The 18,470-nt window shown below is 43.1% G+C and overlaps 1 protein-coding gene across 4 annotated transcripts in view; it reads right to left on the reverse strand.

Annotated features, from left to right (window-relative positions):
* Positions 1–18,470, reverse strand: part of SEMA3D (semaphorin 3D) — a 191,550-nt gene that overhangs the window by 76,956 nt on the left and 96,124 nt on the right. For all 4 annotated transcript variants that reach the window (XM_084617315.1, XM_084617316.1, XM_084617317.1 and 1 more), the window contains 2 exons: positions 11,026–11,088; positions 8,145–8,264 (listed from right to left, as the gene is read on the reverse strand). In XM_084617315.1, coding sequence (XP_084473441.1) covers positions 8,145–8,264; positions 11,026–11,088 — 183 coding nt within the window. The remainder of the gene's footprint in view (positions 1–8,144; positions 8,265–11,025; positions 11,089–18,470) is intronic.

Genomic DNA, 18,470 nt, shown 5'->3' on the forward strand with positions numbered 1-18,470 from the left:
GCAGGGTGGACATTCTTATTCTGGAGTAAGAGTGGCTTTTCTGGGTTAGTTTAAACCCCTTCCAAAGCAACATATGCTAAACGGAAAAAAACAAAAAAGGCACTCATACCAAAATAAGAGTGTCCACATAGGGACTTATATCCCTATAATTACTGTGGTTTAAATTAACACTTTAGTTTCCACTGGTATAACTTTCCTGTGGGGACACATCCGAATATCCTTATTGTGAGAAAAGCACAAACTGAAATATAAAATTGATCAGCAAATAGTCTGGGCTGTATTTGCAACCACCACTATATTCCATTACATTGAACTGACAGACGTCAAGAAAGCTGAAATGGTTCAACCATATTACACTCTTCCAACATGGTTTGCAATCTGAAGTCAGTGGGACCCTGTGCTTTTTAATTACTTAGTTGCTTTTGAAAATCCGATCCTTATTTGTCTAAATATCGGCTTGTGGTGGGGTGGCTGCCCTTCCCAGGGAGAAGAAGGGGTTAAAAGCAGCACCAGGGAGGCTGCACAGAACCCACTAATCAGGAAAGGGCTTATTGAGCCCACCAATAGGGGGAAGGCTTGCTGGAGCAGCCAATCAGGGGCAGCGAGGGCCATATATAAAGGGATGCTCAGCAGCGCGGAAGGCAATCTCTCCCTGGAAGGCAAAGGAGAAGGATCGGTTGCCTGAAGAAGTGACAGAGATAGAGCAGTGCTGGGCAGGGGCAGCAGAGTGCAAGGGTGAGCTGCTGGCGGACCACTGCCAGGCTAGGGCCTTGCTTCGTGGGCTGACAGGGTGCTAGGGCTATGGGGGAAGTGGCCCAGAGAAAATAGGCAGCAGGTTGGAGGAGGGCAGTAGGTGGCTGCTGGCTATAGGGTCCCTGGGTTGGGACCCAGAGTAGCGGTGGGCTTGGGTCCCCCACACTTGCCAATGAGGAGAGTGGCCGATATCCAGACTACAGTTGGCCCCTCAGACGAGGGCTGGATATTGGACTGCAGTTGGCTGGTAAGGCAAGTGGCAGGAATACAGACAGCCGATTCCCCTGGAATGGGGAAGATACTGGAGTGGGGGCACAGCCGGAGGCCTGTGCCCAGAAGAGGACACTGTGGTCCGAGGAGTGAGAGTCCTAAGAGTGAAGACAGGAGTGACAGCAGGCGTGAAGGTGAAGCTGAAGGTGGACTGGAAGGGCCGAGGGCTAATTCTGAGAATGGCCAGCAGGAGGCGCTGCGGAGTTGAGTCCCGCTTTGTCACAGGACTTAAAGCCTAACTTTAGGCTCCTATTTTTGGACAGTATGTATGGGAAAAAAAACAAACCCTTTGTTAATGCAGTGAAAGTCTATATAGTTTTCATTGTTAAAACAAAATCCCTTCAGCGTTAAAGTGACAAAGATGTTATGCCACTAAGGGAAAAGTTTCAATAAAAATACCAATTTTAGTCAGTGATGCTGCAAACACACACATGCATGCTTAACTTTATGCATGTGAGTACTCCCATTGAAGTCAATTTTACTATTTGTGCAAGTAAAATTATGCAACTGTTAAAGTATTTGTTGGACCAGGGCCTTAATTTTCCATATTTTGTTTTTTGCCTGGAGCAGTTTTGTATAATTGCAATGAGATACTCTATTAGTAGTGGCATTTAAAAACCCCTCCTGCATTTACAGTTTAGTTCATCATAAGTTTTAATTTAAAACTGTAATAGCACAAATTTTCTAATTAGTTTTACAAAGTCAACCTGATTTAAATCAATTATTAAAATAAAAATCAAGTGTCTTCAATGAATGGTTTAAATCACTTTGTGTTAAATTATTCCACCCTGTCTTGGGGTATAGAGGGCAGGCTACTTACACACCCACAGAGGGCCATGTATAACAGGACTCCTTAACAAGTTAAATCCACCAATAATCTACACGACCTGGTTAAGTCAATACAAGGCAGCTTACGTTGACCTAGCTGTGGATGTCTTCACTTAATTTGACTCCCGCTGATGTAAGTGCCCCACTATGCTGACTTAATAACAACCACCACCTCCCAGAGCAGGGTAGAGTCACAGTTGATGTAGTTAGATCAACACAAAGTATGTCTACACAGCAAAGAAAAACCCACAGCTAGCCTGTGCTAGGTGACTCGGGTTTGTGAGGCTTGGGCTAAGGGGATGTTTCATTGCTGTGTAGACTTCTGGGCTCAGCTTGGAGTCCAAGCTCTAGGACCCTGCAAGGTGGGAAAGTCCTAGAGCTTGGGATGCAGCCTGAGCCTGAAAGTCTCTGCTGTAGTGAAACAGCCCCGCAGCCCAAACCCCTGGGAGCCCACGTTGATCCAGCCACAGGTATCTAGTTGCTGTGCAGACATACCCACTGTGTCAGTGGAGACATCGTGTTGTTTAAATCAACTATTACTGGTCTCCAGGAGCTGTCCCACATTGTTCCATACTGACCACTCTGGTCACCGTTGTGAACTCCACTGCCCAGGAGGTCAGGGAGAGAGAAAACTGCCCCTCTTTTTTAAAGCCCTGTGAATTTTTGAAATTCCTTTTCCTGGTTGCCTGGCTTGGTGAGCACACCTAGCAGTTCTCCATTGTTGTGTGCAGCTGCCTAGCTGACCAGGCTGGCTACATGCTGCAGACGCGTTCCTGCCTGGAGTAAATGGGCAGTATTCAATCTCCTATGGGGAGAAGAGGTTGTGTAGGGACAGCTCCGATCTAGCCATAGAAATGTGGCCATCTAGAAGCAGATTACTTGGGGGATACCGGAGAAAGGCTACAACAGTGTTGGTGTAACCTGAAATGGAGCGTTCTTTCCCCTTCATAAATTCTGTTCCCTTAATGTATTAAGTTTTAGATGTTTTCTTTTAAGTGCCTGGTTCATGTAACAGAATAAAATTCTATTTTTGGAATAAAATTCATCTTTAGTAATTCACAACATATGCTGGCTGGTGCTGAGCAGATCTGACACCCACCACTTTCCTGTTATTCACTGTTGCAGAACCTGTAACACCATTCACAGACCATATTAATAGGTGTATTGACAATGTTCTAATCACTACAAGATTCATATCGGCCTGCAAAAGAGCAAGGCCAGGTAGAATACACTATAGCAACACTTACTACTCTGGCTCACTATTATAATGGTCCTTCAAAGCCTCCCTGAGCGTGTAGCTCTGTATTGTATCTGAATGTTCAAATTCAGAAGACAGATGTTCCACCTCCACCCCAGTGGAAACCTTTCTCCTTTTGCTTCACAGATATTATGCAGGACACACCAGGCCACTATAACCATTGGGATAATTTTCTCACTGAGGTCCAATCTTGTAAGTAAACAACGCTAGTGATCCTTCAAACGACCAAAGGCACACTCAGCTGCCATTCTGCACCTGCTCAGCCTGTAGTTGAAGTGCTCCTTGATGCTGTCGATGTGGCCGGTGTATAGCTTCATTACCCATGGGAGCAACAGGGGTAATCTACCAGCTGGGAAAGAAAATCCGGGCTTGCAGTTTTTTGAACAGTTCATCTTCTTAAAGATGCGAGCATCATGTACGTTCTCTAACCAACCCACACGGACGTCAATAAAAGCATCACCAGTGATTTACCAGATTTTGCATTACCATAGAAAAGTAGCCCTTTCTGTGGATGTACTCTGTGGCAAAGTGATCTGATGCTAAAATAGCGATACACATGCCCCATCTCTTGCCACACCATAGTTCAGGAACCCTGCTGCAGCAAAACCAGCCACTATGTCCTCCACATTGCCCAGTCACAGTCCTGCATAGCAGGAGGTGATTAATAGCCCTGCACACTTGCATGCCAATGGCCCCTGTGGTGGATTTCCCAACTCCAAATTGATTCCTGACTGACAGGTAGCAATCTGTCATTGCAAGTTTCTACACTGTGAATCATCACTCACTTCTCAACTGTCAGTGCTGCTCTTATTTTGGTGTCCCTGCACTGGAGGGCTGGGGCAAGTTCAGTGCACAGATCCAAGAAATGTGGCTTTGTGCATCCGAAAGCTCTGCAGCCACTACTCATCATGCCAAACCTGCATGACAATGCAATCCCACCAGTCAGTGCTTGTTTCTCAGGCCCAGAACCTGTGCTCCACCATCTCCGGCTGCTCCACGAACACTACCAACAACCTTGAATTGGTTCTTTCTATGCCCCACAGCAATCAAGCCTCCAAGGAATTGTCATGTTCTCCACAGCTCCTCTGGCAGCTCTGCAAACTCTGCAGGAACATGCCCTCTATGCTTGCAACGCTCATGGCAATAGTGCAGAACTGTGCAAACTCCATGCTTCTGTCACAAACAGCAGGTAGCAAGGAGGGATGTATGGGGTTTTGTGGATTTTGAAAAGAAGATGTGAAATATTATGGGATGCAGATGAAATTAAGGGATGGATAACATTGCATTATGGGAAGTTGACCCCCAGGCTCCTAGTCACCATTGGGTGACTCGTTTCGGCCCCAGCAGACATTGCAAAAACTTCCCAAAACACCCTGTGCTGGATGGTAGCAAATTGCACAGTGGTATACCTACCCATGGTGCATTGCTCTCTGCACTGATACAAGCACTCCTGGTGAGGACATGCTCCGCCAACACAAGAAGCAAAGCATACACATGCACAAGCGATGTAATAACTGTGGCGACTATATGCCAATGTAACTGAGGTCAGCATAATTTTGTAGTGTAGACATGATCTAAGTTTTCATTTAGGTAACCAGAGGGCCAGCATTTTTATTTTTCCTGTTATGTCCATCCATAAATTCTCTAGGCTCATGACAAGATATAAAAACACAGCACCAAAAAACTTATCTGCGGAATATTTAATAACTAAGCTCCCTACAAAGAAGCAAAGTCCCAGTAGTGGGACATATTCCACCCCATCCATTCACCTCATTCCCTCACATAATGTCACCTGGGACACAGGTAAACTTTGCAGTGTTCTCAGAAGGTCACCAATGTGAGTTGAGGCATACTGATGGGGAAAATGAGTTCTAAGGCTAAAGATCACTGGCCTGCTCCCATCCCACTCCCATTTCAACAAGGTGGCTGTTAGTATGAGCCCCTTCCAAGATCACAATGACAGCAGTATCAAATATGGAGAGGGTGCTCTCTAAATTAACTAGGACCCAAGTCACTTAGAGTCTTACACATCAAAATCAAATAGCTCAAACTTCACCCAGAAATCAACAGGTAACCAGTACAGAGTACAGGTAATTAACACACAACCTGGGCAAAGCTTTCAACACTGTTTTGAAGGCTGTGGCAAAACACACAAATTGAGCCCAGTCCTGTTCACCTTGCCCTCAGGAGAAGTTTTGGCTTTGACTTCAATCATAACAAGATTGGGATTTTAATCTCCTTAAATTCAACTGTGTGACGCCTTGGCAGATTTTATCATGTTTCCAAAACAGTATGTGCTGTGGCTTAAAGTCACCTGACCTGTTCTGACTCATCTGTTTTCAGGGCACTGCCATCAGAAGGTTGGCAGACACATGGGCAGGTTTCAAAGGTTGTCAGTACATTGGCAGATTTCAAAGGCTCATTACAGAAAGAAAGACTATCTTGAGCCTTTGCTTTCCCAACAGCAGATTAGTGCCTAGAATCCAACAGAGTCAGACTGAGTTTGGTCATTACAAAACACACGCAATTATAATCTAGACTTTTAAAAATCAAGAAAGAATCTGGATCAGTGGCAATGCTGTGTTACCACGCGAGAAACCTGAATTCAGTTCAGAGTGTCAGGGGACAAAATTCCCAAAGTACACAATCCATGCAACCATAGTCAAATCAATAGGTTTGCAGGGAGAGTAAGGGCTAGCAGCACCTGGCTCCTGACCTCTCACCTCTCAGGAGGTAAGTGAGACACTGAGGAGGCAGTGGAGTTTGCCCGTTAGATAAGAGCCACAGGTGGAAAGGGAAGGAGTGCCTCATGCCGTTCACCGCTACATTGCACTTGATTAAACCAGGCTGCAGAGAAGAGATACTATCATGTGAGGCTTTGGGTGGTAATGGGAGAAAGGAGCACTCCTTAGGGATGCAGAGGGCAAGCAGGGGGGTGGGAGGAGAGAGGGAAAACGAGGGAGAAAAGTTGCATATAGCCAGTCCAAGAATTCTGTTCCACCAGCTGTGACAAGAGAAGCACAGTTTATTACAGTGCTGCTTTTCTTTTATTTCAGAAGCACTAGAATGTGCTAATTTCTCTTTTGAATCTTAGGTAAGAGGCCTTTGAAAAAAGTGAATTCTTTCAACCCATGAAAAACACAGGACTCTTCCACACACAAACACAAAGGGACATTGGACTTGTCCTAATGGATCAGGCTAGTAGTCGGTCCAGTCAAACGGCCTATTTCCAACCTTGCCCAGCACCAGCTGCTTTAGGGGAAGGAGAAAATAAATCCCTCTAATGAACAATTATGGAAGCATCTGTCCATAGGGGAAATTTCTACCAGACCTGTCAGTTAGTGGCTGGATTATACCCTGTAGAGTGAGTTTGGCACATTGCCACTGTTGTCACTAGGAAGAGCGTGGGCCTGTTATACCAATTGACAAGGTGCAGCATGTACAGACACATGGGAGGGGACAATTTTGCAGGCTGGTGGAGCTGGGGGTAGAGCTTGTGAAGGCAAAAGTGCTGGAATCAGTCTGAACCGAGCTTGTCCACAGGGACCAATACTTTGTCTGTGCTCTGTGTAAGGGGAGGAGGGAAAATCTCCTTGAATCCTCCTGCTCCATCCCAAGCAGATACTGCTCTGGTGCCTTTACACCAAGTAAAGGGCTGGAATGACATAAAGAGGCCCTATCAGTCCCATTTCAGCTGTGGGTGGATTCCCTCAGTGCAGGTACTGATGAAGACAGCCTTCTGAGAACCTCCGCGCAAGCCCTGGCATAGGATGCATGCCAGCAGAAGGGGCATGTCAGGAGCAGGGCTGGACAGAACTAAGAGACTGCCTGGAGACAGGTCCCCAGGACTGGCCTCTCCGGGCTCCAGATCATGCCAGGATCAGGGGCTTGCAAAAGTGGCTTAGATTCCCTCCCCTTGGGCTGTGAGTTTGCCTCAGGTCCCTAAACCCTCTTTTCAGCTACCTTGTTTTTAAAAGTTTTATAGGACTCTGCACCTCTTACCTGGCAGGAAATATCTGGCCTTGGTGCTGTGCCTCAAAAGAACTGCAGGTATCTGGTGTTACCGCATACTTTGGCACACTATGGCTTACATTATATTTTACAGAGCAAGCCAACATTATGTTAGCTTTTGAGAAGCATGGCTTCAGTTGACAAATCCTTCAGGGTAAAATCACAGCCAGGAGTAATACATGTGAAAGGACTCTGCTGTGTGTTCTAAGGATGGGCAGGGCAAGGCTGTGCAGCTGCTCTCAGCACTGACTGCTAACAGATTTGAAGGAAGAATCTGAGATGCACCCTGTTGCTCTCCCCAACTGTCATTTTGATCCCAAGTGGCAATCAGTCCTGTCATCTTCATCCCCATAACTTTCCTACCCTCATGAGCAAAGAGCCACCACACAGTTCCCCCTTCTGCTTCCTGTTCAATTCACAGCCCCTCTGTGCAATGGAAAATGTGTTATTTCCACTGGAAATGGGTGGGTGTAAAGCCAGGCCTGGCGACTGAAAGCTTTCACCCTAAATGGCGAATGGACTAAGCAATCCATAGTGGTTTAGACAGTCCCAAAGCACCAGAGCACTTCCATTCCCACAGGTAGCTGGCCCATGGAGTGATAGTCACAGTGAATTTCGAGGTTGCTACTTTCCCTGGAAGAAGCAGAGTGTTGCAATGCTGACCAGAAAGCAGAGAAAGAGAAACAGGAATAAATAAGCAGGAAAAGGATTTGCTAGAAAACAAGACATCTGGGTTAAATCTGCTCTTCACATAATTAATCATTTGAAAGTGTCATTCTAAAGGCCGTTGTATATTAATTCTTGCTGGGCAAAGAGTTTTGTTCGGGTGCAATATGCACACATCAAATGTGAGAACATGAGTTCTTACATGACCTGTAAAATGCGCCATAACCCTGATATTTATACAAACTGCTGGCAGTTCATTTTTTATACCACTCACTCTGTATTTTAAAATAAATGATGGATGCTAAGCAAGGCTAGAGCCATTTCTTGTCATGCACCATTGGTGGGGGGATTAAATTACCTCTTTGTGTACTCCAAGCTCAATGTATCCACAGATAGGGTGGAAGGCTCCTGTGCCACAGACATAAACATGGGTCCGGTTGTAGGGTTGAAGAACCCGGATAAAATTTGCACATTCTGTCTATTGGGAGAAATGGAGGAAAAGTTAATACTTTACAACTATTCACACAACAGTACTCATATTTGGTGGCTTATTTATTTTTGCTCTCCCATCTACATTTCATTAAGCAATAGCCGTGCTCATGTTATTTTGAAAAAGTTGTAACGGCTAAAGCATTAGCACTGGCCAACTACTGCACAGTTCATCCATCAGGCAATGACTTACATGTTATACTGATTACATTCTTGTTATACTGGTATAAAGCCATGAAGAATGACAAAGTACATGGTGAAAGTCTAGTTTGAGGAGTTCTCTATGTACCAGTCTTTGTTGTAATAAAGCTCCAGTCTTAACAATTGTCTGGAAACGGGAAAGTTGGCAACCGTTTCCAAAATGTGGTGGGCCCCACGTTTGGCTGGCCTGTTGGTTCCCCTGTCATTTCTTCCAATTAAAGACTCAGTGCAAGCATTAACAGCCAAAGGTTAATTGGGGGAATAGAGGCAGGGGCCCTCCATCAGTGTGGCAGTCCTCAGGGCTGCAATAAACTGTCAAAGGGTGCATTATGTATATACTCCCCTTGCATTGGCCCTACCTTATAGACCAGCAAGGACTGGGGCAAGACTGTTATGCTCTGATGCACCCTAAACAGCTAGCCCAAAACACAAGGAAATTTAAGCAAGACACACAGGTAGGTTGTCAATCAAAACTTTTAACAACCATGAACCAGTTAAGTCAGCAACAATCTGAAGAAAACATCACAACAGTCCAAATGGCTGGTATATAGCAGTTGTGCCTGAGTAACTGCACACATCCAATGATTGTGCACATACACACAGGACCAGTAACTATAACAAAGAGGAACAGGAACAGAGAGAAGGAAGCAGTAAGTAGGAGGGGAACGAACACACACAACACACACACACACGTCATCACAAGGTCCATGACACTTTGGGGTACGTAGCACCAGGGTAGTCCCTGGACAGTCCTGGCCCTTGCTGTTCAGCAGTGCAATTACCTAGAGTTTCAGAGTAGCAGCCGTGTTAGTCTGTATTCGCAAAAAGGAAAGGAGGACTTGTGGCACCTTAGAAAATAACAAATTTATCTGAGCATAAGCTTTCGTGAGCTACAGCTCACTTCATCGGATGCATGCAGTGGAAAATACAGTGGGGAGATCTATATACACAGAGAACAGGAAACAATGGGCGTTACCATACACACTGTAATGAGAGCGATCACGTAAGGTGAGCTATTACCAGCAGGAGAGCGGGGGGAGCTTTTTGTAGTGATAATCAAGGTGGGCCATTTCCAGTAGGTGACTTCTGGGTATTCTTGATTATCACTACAAACAGTTTCCTCCCCCCCTCCCCGCTCTCTATGTATATAAATCTCATGTTCTCTATGTATATAAATCTCCCCACTGTATTTTCCACAATATGCATCTGATGAAATGAGCTGTAGCTCATGAAAGCTTATGCTCAAATAAATATGTTAGCTTCTAAGGTGCCACAAGTACTCCTTTTCTTATTACCTAGCGTGTGGCTGTCCATTGCAAGGTTATGGCATGGGGCGGGGGTAAAGGGCAAGCAACAGCCTTGCCCTAACTGGGAAAAAGAAGCATACAGCAAAGCTGTTTGGCCACTTATTTTCAGGTTAATATATCTGCTGTCTAACCTGTAAGGTGGAAAGAAAGCTGAAGAGGGAATGTAGTAGATGACACCTACGAGGCATCACAAAACACAATATTCATCCCTCCAGCTGCCTCTCTTTTACAAAAGCACAGACATGGGTCCAACTACAAAGTTTGTGTACAGATCAGGATCAGAGAATTCCCAGAGCTCAGATAAGGTGTTGTTCAGCCCTGCTGTATAATAGAGATAAGGGACAGTCATTATGTTAGGATCCCAAATGGAATCTCCTCATAAAGTGTATTTCAATCCAGGGTTTTAGCTTGGGCCCATCCTTTAAACAAAAATGCCCAGTGAAGGCCTCTGGGTTAGTGGGAAGAGAGGGGAAGAAACTTCTCATGTATGATTGGGGAAGGCTTCACGTTCTTTATGGCTCTTCTTGTCTTTCATGAGGGAATCTGGTTTCTCTTCACTGTGCAGAAGATAGATGGGGGAAGTCTTTTTATTATGCAGAATGATGCATGTTCTTATATGAAAGGGGACTGTGGCACTGGAGAAGAGCTTATGAATCCATGAGACTGATGTTTTAGACTGGTGATAATTGCAGCTGTCTATGAATTGAGTTAATTTGTAAATGTACAGGTCTGCGGCTTTGTTAATGAATTGCATAAAGCTGTGTTCAGTATATTCCCAAGGGGAAGGGACTTTCTGGTGGTCACAGGAGCTTTTAGTGGCTTTGGATCAGGCCCATAATGAGTATCACAGGATACATTTCATAATGGAATTGATTCACTTCTCAATATGAACTGTGGCTGAATTTTGAACGTATACTGAATTTTGCATGTATACCGATGGCTAAGCACCTCTTCTACTCAGTACTGTTCCATGTTTTGCTTGAAGCATCAGCATTTGAAATAGAGATGAAACTACTCTTTGAAGTTAGTGATTTCAATATCAGTTGCATGCACTTTTTTAAAGAAAGAGGCTAAACTATCAATGGTATGTCTTTTGTGCATTAAATTAGAATACAATAGTGTGTGTATTTACCAGCCTTTCTTCCACAGCTGCTTAATAATCAAATCTAACACATTTAGAAATAAATATATAGCTATACAGTGTTACCAGCACCAATAAAGAAAAACAATTTCTGTACTTACCTGGGCATCTTTCCCAGCTAGTTTGCATACTTCCACCTTGTCTTTTGCTGCAGGCCAGTAAATCTGTAATACATTTAAAGGTGTGTTAGGACCAGAGATTTTGCAGCATTTTACTCTTTCTTCTGATTTTGCTTGAAATATTTCATTGCAAAGAGCAGCTCAAATAACCTTATGTATATTTAAAGAACTGAGATATGAATATGTATTTCTTTAAGAATATCATAATGACTATACAAACTTTAAATACAATGTGGCCTGCCATTTGTTCATTTTATTTACCCATTTTAAGGTAACCTTTAAGACCCTTTCTTTACCTGTTTTCATAATTCATATGCATTTTTAATGTGATGAGCTGTGTCTGGTTCTGAAGGACAGACCAAATTCAGCCTGAGTGTAAAATTAATACACTCTATGGAATTACACTAAAAGTGAAGTTAGCCCAGTGGTTACAGATTTGGCAAAGCTGTATCTGCCAAATATTAGCTGCGTCTGCCAATTTTAAAATGAAAAGGGGTTTTGTTTGAAAAACTAAAGCATAGCTTTAGGGAAATCTTTAGAACAAAAAGGACATTTGTCAGAAATGCATAGCACATGATTTAATAATCTGACCCATCAGCAGAAACTGACTTATAGTAAAGTATATACATGTAGAATATGACATACATGCATAGAGCAGAATTACATGCCATACTTAATAGGTCTCTTTTCTTTCATATACACTTAGAATCCTGACATATGGAAGTTAGTATTTTTGGAAATATTGGCTCAGATCATTAGTTGGCATAAATTGGCATAATTCCATTTATGGCAATGGAGTTACATTGATTTATACCAGCTGAAGAGCTGGGCCATTTATTTCAATTAAGTAATCAAAATAGGGCACTGTCAAATATATGTATGAATCCATCAGCTAAAGAAATACAAACTTTCGATAAATACAAAGAAGGGGAGAGAGAGAGAGAGGGAAAAGTATTCTTCCAAAAGCAACATGATTTATTTGCCCTGAGTTGACCAGGGATCTTTATTCCTGTTTTTTATTATTTTAAGACAGCCTGAGTGTGAGGAATTTTTTTTCTGATTGACAGCAAAGAGACAGAAAGAATTTAATATGGTAAGGTCTTGACCGAATGCAAGTTAGGAAATATCTAATGCCTCATGCTTCAGGAGCCCAAAAGTGATTTACCAGTAGCCTGGGTTCTTACAGCATAATGTTCATCTTGGATAGCACTTCATTCAAATCTTAAAACACCACAGTCCTAAGAGTCTAGATTAAAGAGCAGACGTTACATAAGGCTTGTTTTCCAATAAAGACATGCTTTCACAAATATATATATAATTTCCAAAAGGGGATTTAAGGAGTTGAATTCATGGCAATTAAATCAAAACATATCCCTCTGGACAATTTCAGATGGAAGAAAGGGCAATATGATTTATACCAATAATGGTGAGCTTCAAAAGGTTCAAAATTGGAGTTCAGTTCAGATAAGCTTCCAAAATTGTAGGGTTCTGGATGTTGGGGTGTAGATGAGCTGTGCTCAGAGCAAGATTGAAAAGCTTGGGGACTTAAGTAGCTCTCTAGCACCATTTTTACTCCTCCAATCCTCAGGGCTACTCTAATCATGTCATCTTATAAGAGCCCCCTAGGGACCATTAGTACAGATGGAGATCGCTGGAGTGAAACACATTCTAGCCATGACCCCTACACCAGCTCAATTCCACACAATTAAGGCAGCTTGAAAGTGCCCACACAGGCCAAGATTTTGCTCCAGATGTTTATGTGCAATGCTTCTCTGAACCATCCCAACCTCCCATGTCTACAAAACTGGGTCGAGAACAACCTCCTTTATTTGCATTCTAGCCGTTCTTGTTCTCCTCCCAGCCAGAAATGGGATGTGCTGGCCTTCTGCAAGGAAATTCATTCACTCCCACATGAATAAGGGATGTGCAATCAGGCCATATGTATTTCCCTTACTGTCAAAATTCAGTCATTCATTTACAATTACCTTTGTGGTAAGAAACTTTGTGGTCAACAGTGTGCCCTTGTTGCCAAGAAGGCCAATGGCATTTTGGGATGTATAAGTAGGGGCATTGCCAGCAGATTGAGGACGTGATTGTTCCCCTCTATTCAACACTGGTGAGGCCTCATCTGGAGTACTGTGTCCAGTTTTGGGCCCCACACTACAAGAAGGATGTGGAAAAATTGGAAAATGTCCAGCGGAGGGCAACAAAAATGATTAGGGGACTGGAACACATGACTTACGAGGAGAGGCTGAGGGAACTGGGATTGTTTAGTCTGCGGAAGAGAAGAATGAGGGGGGATTTGATAGCTGCTTTCAACTACCTGAAAGGGGGTTCCAAAGAGGATGGCTCTAGACTGTTCTCAGTGGTAGCAGATGACAGAACAAGGAGTAATGGTCTCAAGTTGCAGTGGGGGAGATTTAGGTTGGATATTAGGAAAAACTTTTTCACTAGGAGGGTGGTGAAACACTGGAATGCGTTACCTAGGGAGGTGGTGGAATCTCCTTCCTTAGAAGTTTTTAAGGTCAGGCTTGACAAAGCCCTGGCTGGGATTATTTAATTGGGGATCGGTCCTGCTTTGAGCAGGGGGTTGGACTAGATGACCTCCTGAAGTCCCTTCCAACCCTGATATTCTATGATTCTATGAAAATATTAGTAAAGGAAATTTAAGTTACATAAACTTTAACCCTTTACAGCAATATTTATTTCAAGAAAAGATAAGGCCTTATAATGTCATCTCAGGAAGTGGAGCTCAAATTTGCTCTTCCAGAGCATAGCTCAGGGTGACATAATGAAAGCACCTTGGTCTGAATCAGACATGCCAGTACAGCTGGTTCCAGGGGCATGGATGTTTGGGACAAAGTACTGGGAAAGAAGCAGGGTCATCAGGGTGAGATGTTGGGGTGACTGAGTGGAAGATGGCATTGGTTTCAGTGGGGTACAGCATAAGTAAGGTAAGAGATTCAGGTGGATGGACCCTAACTCCTGGGCAGAGTCTTTTGAAGAACTGAAGGCATGATAGCATGTGTGGTACAAAATGGACAGATCAGGCTGGGACATGAACGCTTCTTGCCATGCTGACTGAGGAAACGGACAGAGTCAATCCTGACTACAGAAGAGTCACTTGGTTTACATCCTAGCTACTTGACAGCCTCAGAGTTTAGCATTCTAAAGACATAAATCAGTCACTGAAGGGTAGCTTAAGTGCTGCAACTTAACAATCTGTTTACAATTCTGCACAAAGGATTTAATCGTTTACTTTTCATGTGAGAAATGAGAGGTTCCCTGAAAATTCCATTTCTAAAATGTAACACATCAAGATTACATAATAAATTATAAAGTATGATCACAAGGCTGAAGCACTTTTAGTTCTAAAAGTGATCAAACTGTACACAATAATTCCCCAGGGCTTGTTACTGCTAACACTGGCCCTCATAAGTAACTTTAGTTATGTCAATAGTCCCATTGACTTCTCATGTGCATCAAGCTATTTACCTGCATAAAGAAAAGGAGTACTTGTGGCACCTTAGAGACTAACCAATTTATTTGAGCATGAGCTTTCGTGAGCTACAGAAGTGAGCTGTAGCTCACGAAAGCTCATGCTCAAATAAATTGGTTAGTCTCTAAGGTGCCACAAGTACTCCTTTTCCTTTTGCGAATGCAGACTAACACGGCTGTTACCTGCATAAGCATTTCCAAGATCCTAGCTATAGACTAAAGACTGGATGCCTTTCTGGAAGATATGCTTTAGTCAACAAAACTTATTGGGCTTAATATAGAAGTAAATGGACAAAATGTTATGACCTATGTGTGACACCCTGGCACCCCAATAATCACGACTGTCATGTAATTAGGATATGTTTTGTACGAAGTATGCCTCGCGATGTATTATTCTAAAAGTCTTGATCTGCTAGATATTAATATCTCATTGTATTGTATGTATTATCGTCATATCATAGAATATTAGGGTTGGAAGGGACCTCAGAAGGTCATCTAGTCCAACACCCTGCTCAAAGCAGGACCAATCCCCAACTAAATCATCCCAGCCAGGGCTTTGTCAAGCCTGACCTTAAAAATCTCAAAGGAAGGAGATTCCACCACCTCCCTAGGTAACGTATTCCAGCGTTTCACCACCCTCCTAATGAAAAAGTTTTTCCTAATATCCAACCTAAACCTCCCCCACTGCAACTTGAGACCATTACTCCTTGTTCTGTCATCTGCTACCACTGAGAACAGTCTAGAGCCATTCTCTTTGGAACCCCCTTTCAGGTAGTTGAAAGCAGCTATCAAATCCCCCCTCATTCTTCTCTTCCGCAGACTAAACAATCCCAGTTCCCTCAGCCTCTCCTCGTAAGTCATGTGTTCCAGTCCCCTAATCATTTTTGTTGCCCTCCGCTGGACATTTTCCAATTTTTCCACATCCTTCTTGTAGTGTGGGGCCCAAAACTGGACACAGTACTCCAGATGAGGCCTCACCAGTGTTGAATAGAGGGGAACAATCACGTCCCTCGATCTGCTGGCAATGCCCCTACATATACATCCCAAAATGCCATTGGCCTTCTTGGCAACAAGGGCACACTGTGAACTCATATCCAGCTTCTCGTCCACTGTAACCCCTAGGTCCTTTTCTGCAGAACTGCTGCCAAGCCATTCGGTCCCTCGTCTGTAGCGGTACATGGGATTCTTCCGTCCTAAGTGCAGGACTCTGCACTTGTCCTTGTTGAACCTCATCAGATTTCTTTTGGCCCAATCCTCTAATTTGTCTAGGGTCCTCTGTATCCTATCCCTACCCTCCAGCGTATCTACCTCTCCTCCCAGTTTAGTGTCATCTGCAAACTTGCTGAGGGTGCAATCCACACCAGCCTCCAGATCATTTATGAAGATATTGAACAAAACCGGCCCAAGGATCAACCCTTGGGGCACTCCACTTGATACCGGCGGCTGCCAACTAGACATGGAGCCATGGATCACTACCCGTTGAGCCCAACAATCTAGCCAACTTTCTATCCACCTTATAGTCCATTTATCCAGCCAATACTTCTTTAACTTGCTGGCAAGAAGTGTCAAAAGCTTTGCTAAAGTCAAGGAACAATGCGTCCACCGCTTTCCCCTCATCCACAGAGCCAGTTATCTTGTCTGAAGGCAATTAGATTAGTCAGGCACGACTTGCCCTTGGTGAATCCATGCTGACTATTCCTGGTCACTTTCCTCTCCTCTAAGTCCTTCAGAATTGATTCCTTGAGGACTCAATTATGTGACTCAAATATGTGACGTTATGAAGTGGGCTATGTTTGTGTTACTGAAACAAGTTGTGAGGTTGAGAACACCCACAAGCAGCCTTTCAGATACAACAATAAAAAAGCCAAACAATGTTAATGTTTTATTGAGGAAATGCACACAAGCACAAGGATTACCCCAGGAACTGTGTACAATAGAAACCTCTCAGAGATAGAACTACACAATGGGAAATGTTTGACCCAAGTCACAGCAAAAAGAGCTTTCCAGCAAGTGGGAAGAAAATATAAAAAGGGGGAAATGACATCATGACAACACACCTGAAAACACCTGAGGAACAAAGATGAACTGAGGGAAGTGATGGTCCCAGACTAAAGGGATTTTTAGCCTGTGAATGGAACACCTGGGGATTCCAAGCTGTAAGCAAGTGCAGCTTGCCCCTTAAGAATTTCCAGCTTGATTGTATCAGCTCTTAGGGTGAGAATCTGCTATTTAAATCCAATCTAGTTAGTATATTAAGTTTAGTTTGCATTTTTAGTTTATTTGCTAGGTAATCTGTTTTGATCTGTTTTCTTTCACTTATAATCACTTAAATCTATCTTTTATGGTTAATAAACTTATTTTTGCTTTATCTAAACCAGTGTGTGGGAATCATAACTCGGGGCAAAAAGCTGTTGCGTATTCCTCTCCACATTGAGGGAGGGGGCAAATGTTATGAGCTTTCGCTGTACAATTCCCGTGCAATGCAAGATGGGATAATTGTGGGTTTATACTCCAGAGGGGGTGCGTGCCTGAGGAGCTGGTAGTTGCCCTAGCTGTAGCCTTCCCATGCAGGGGCTGGTCCAAGAGCCTGCATGTAACTGCAGCTGGGTGCGTCCCTACCTATATGCATGCTGGTGAAAGTGCAGGCTGGAGAGGGCTTTGCAGCTTGTCACAGCAGTACAGTTTAAGAGGGAGCCCAGGGTGTTGGGTCAGGGGGGCTCAATGGTACCCCAGTTCCAGGTGGCACCCTGGAAGAACCGGTTACACTATGTTATCGAGAAAATCAGACCAATCTAGTGGTCCCTTCTGACCTTAAAATGTACAAATCTATCGATCTGTGGATGGCTTGGACTGACAAGGTCAAAGCAAAACTTACTTTATTCTGCAAGATGCATTTAAGCTTATGCATTCAATGCAAAATGTAAGTGTTGTAATCTCTTACTGACCAAACCGTTTTATCCTGGAATTCTGCAAAAGGAAGCTCATTAACAAAACCATTTTCACGATAATGAACATGGACAAATGCTACATGCATGCCCTGCTAAAATCTGTTATGGGGTTGCACTACAAGTATTACAGAATTATTTTTTTTCAAATCTAGATAATTATTTCTGGATTTAGAATAATTAGTTTTCATTCCATAAATACCACCAATTAGAGCTTATAAATTGCCTGGAGAGCATCTGTATCTTAAATATCTGTGAAAATTGTAGGTTACCTAACTTCAGTGAAGAATGTAACTGTATTAAAGATGTGATCCATCCACTCAAAAGGTTTTTTTTTCTTTTAATCATTTATTTTTCTTGAAAAGTATATATAATGAAGATCCAAAGGTCAAAGCTGACTTTATAGTTTCATGATTTTGTCTTATGTAGCTCTGATCTAGAATGTACCCTATTATTACTGTTTGACCTTATACAAGCGACTGCTCTGTGCCTCAGTTTCCCCATCACTAAGTAAGATAGAAAGAACATGCAGCATCAATAGAAGGTTTTATGTTGCTCTAAAATAAAATGCCCCCAAATGTAAAATTGTAACATTATGGCATATGACTCTGTTTGTAGTGGTCACTCAGCTCTATGGATTACACATTAAATTTCCAGAAATCAGGTCGTATTGGTGCTGGGGTGCTTGTCATTTGTTTTCACTGATCAGTGGGGCAGTTGGTAAAAAGAAATTCCAAGTAATTTCTTCTATTTTTTTCAAAGGTTCAAAAGAATTTCACACTTTTTTACATATTGCTTAGCAGAAAGAAAAGACATTTACAGTATTTGGGAATGCTAGGTAAGGCCAGTTTTAATGTCATGTTTGTATGACAGTTGCTCTATAGGTACATGAAATCTGTTATATGCATGTGTCCACTTTGAGATATTCACTGTTCAGTGATTTGGACACAGTGATCATTCAGACACACCGATATTAAGGGAGGA

The sequence above is a fragment of the Lepidochelys olivacea genome (genome assembly GCF_965140295.1).
Source record: "Lepidochelys olivacea isolate rLepOli2 genome assembly, chromosome: 1".
NCBI classification, from domain to species: domain Eukaryota; kingdom Metazoa; phylum Chordata; order Testudines; family Cheloniidae; genus Lepidochelys; species Lepidochelys olivacea.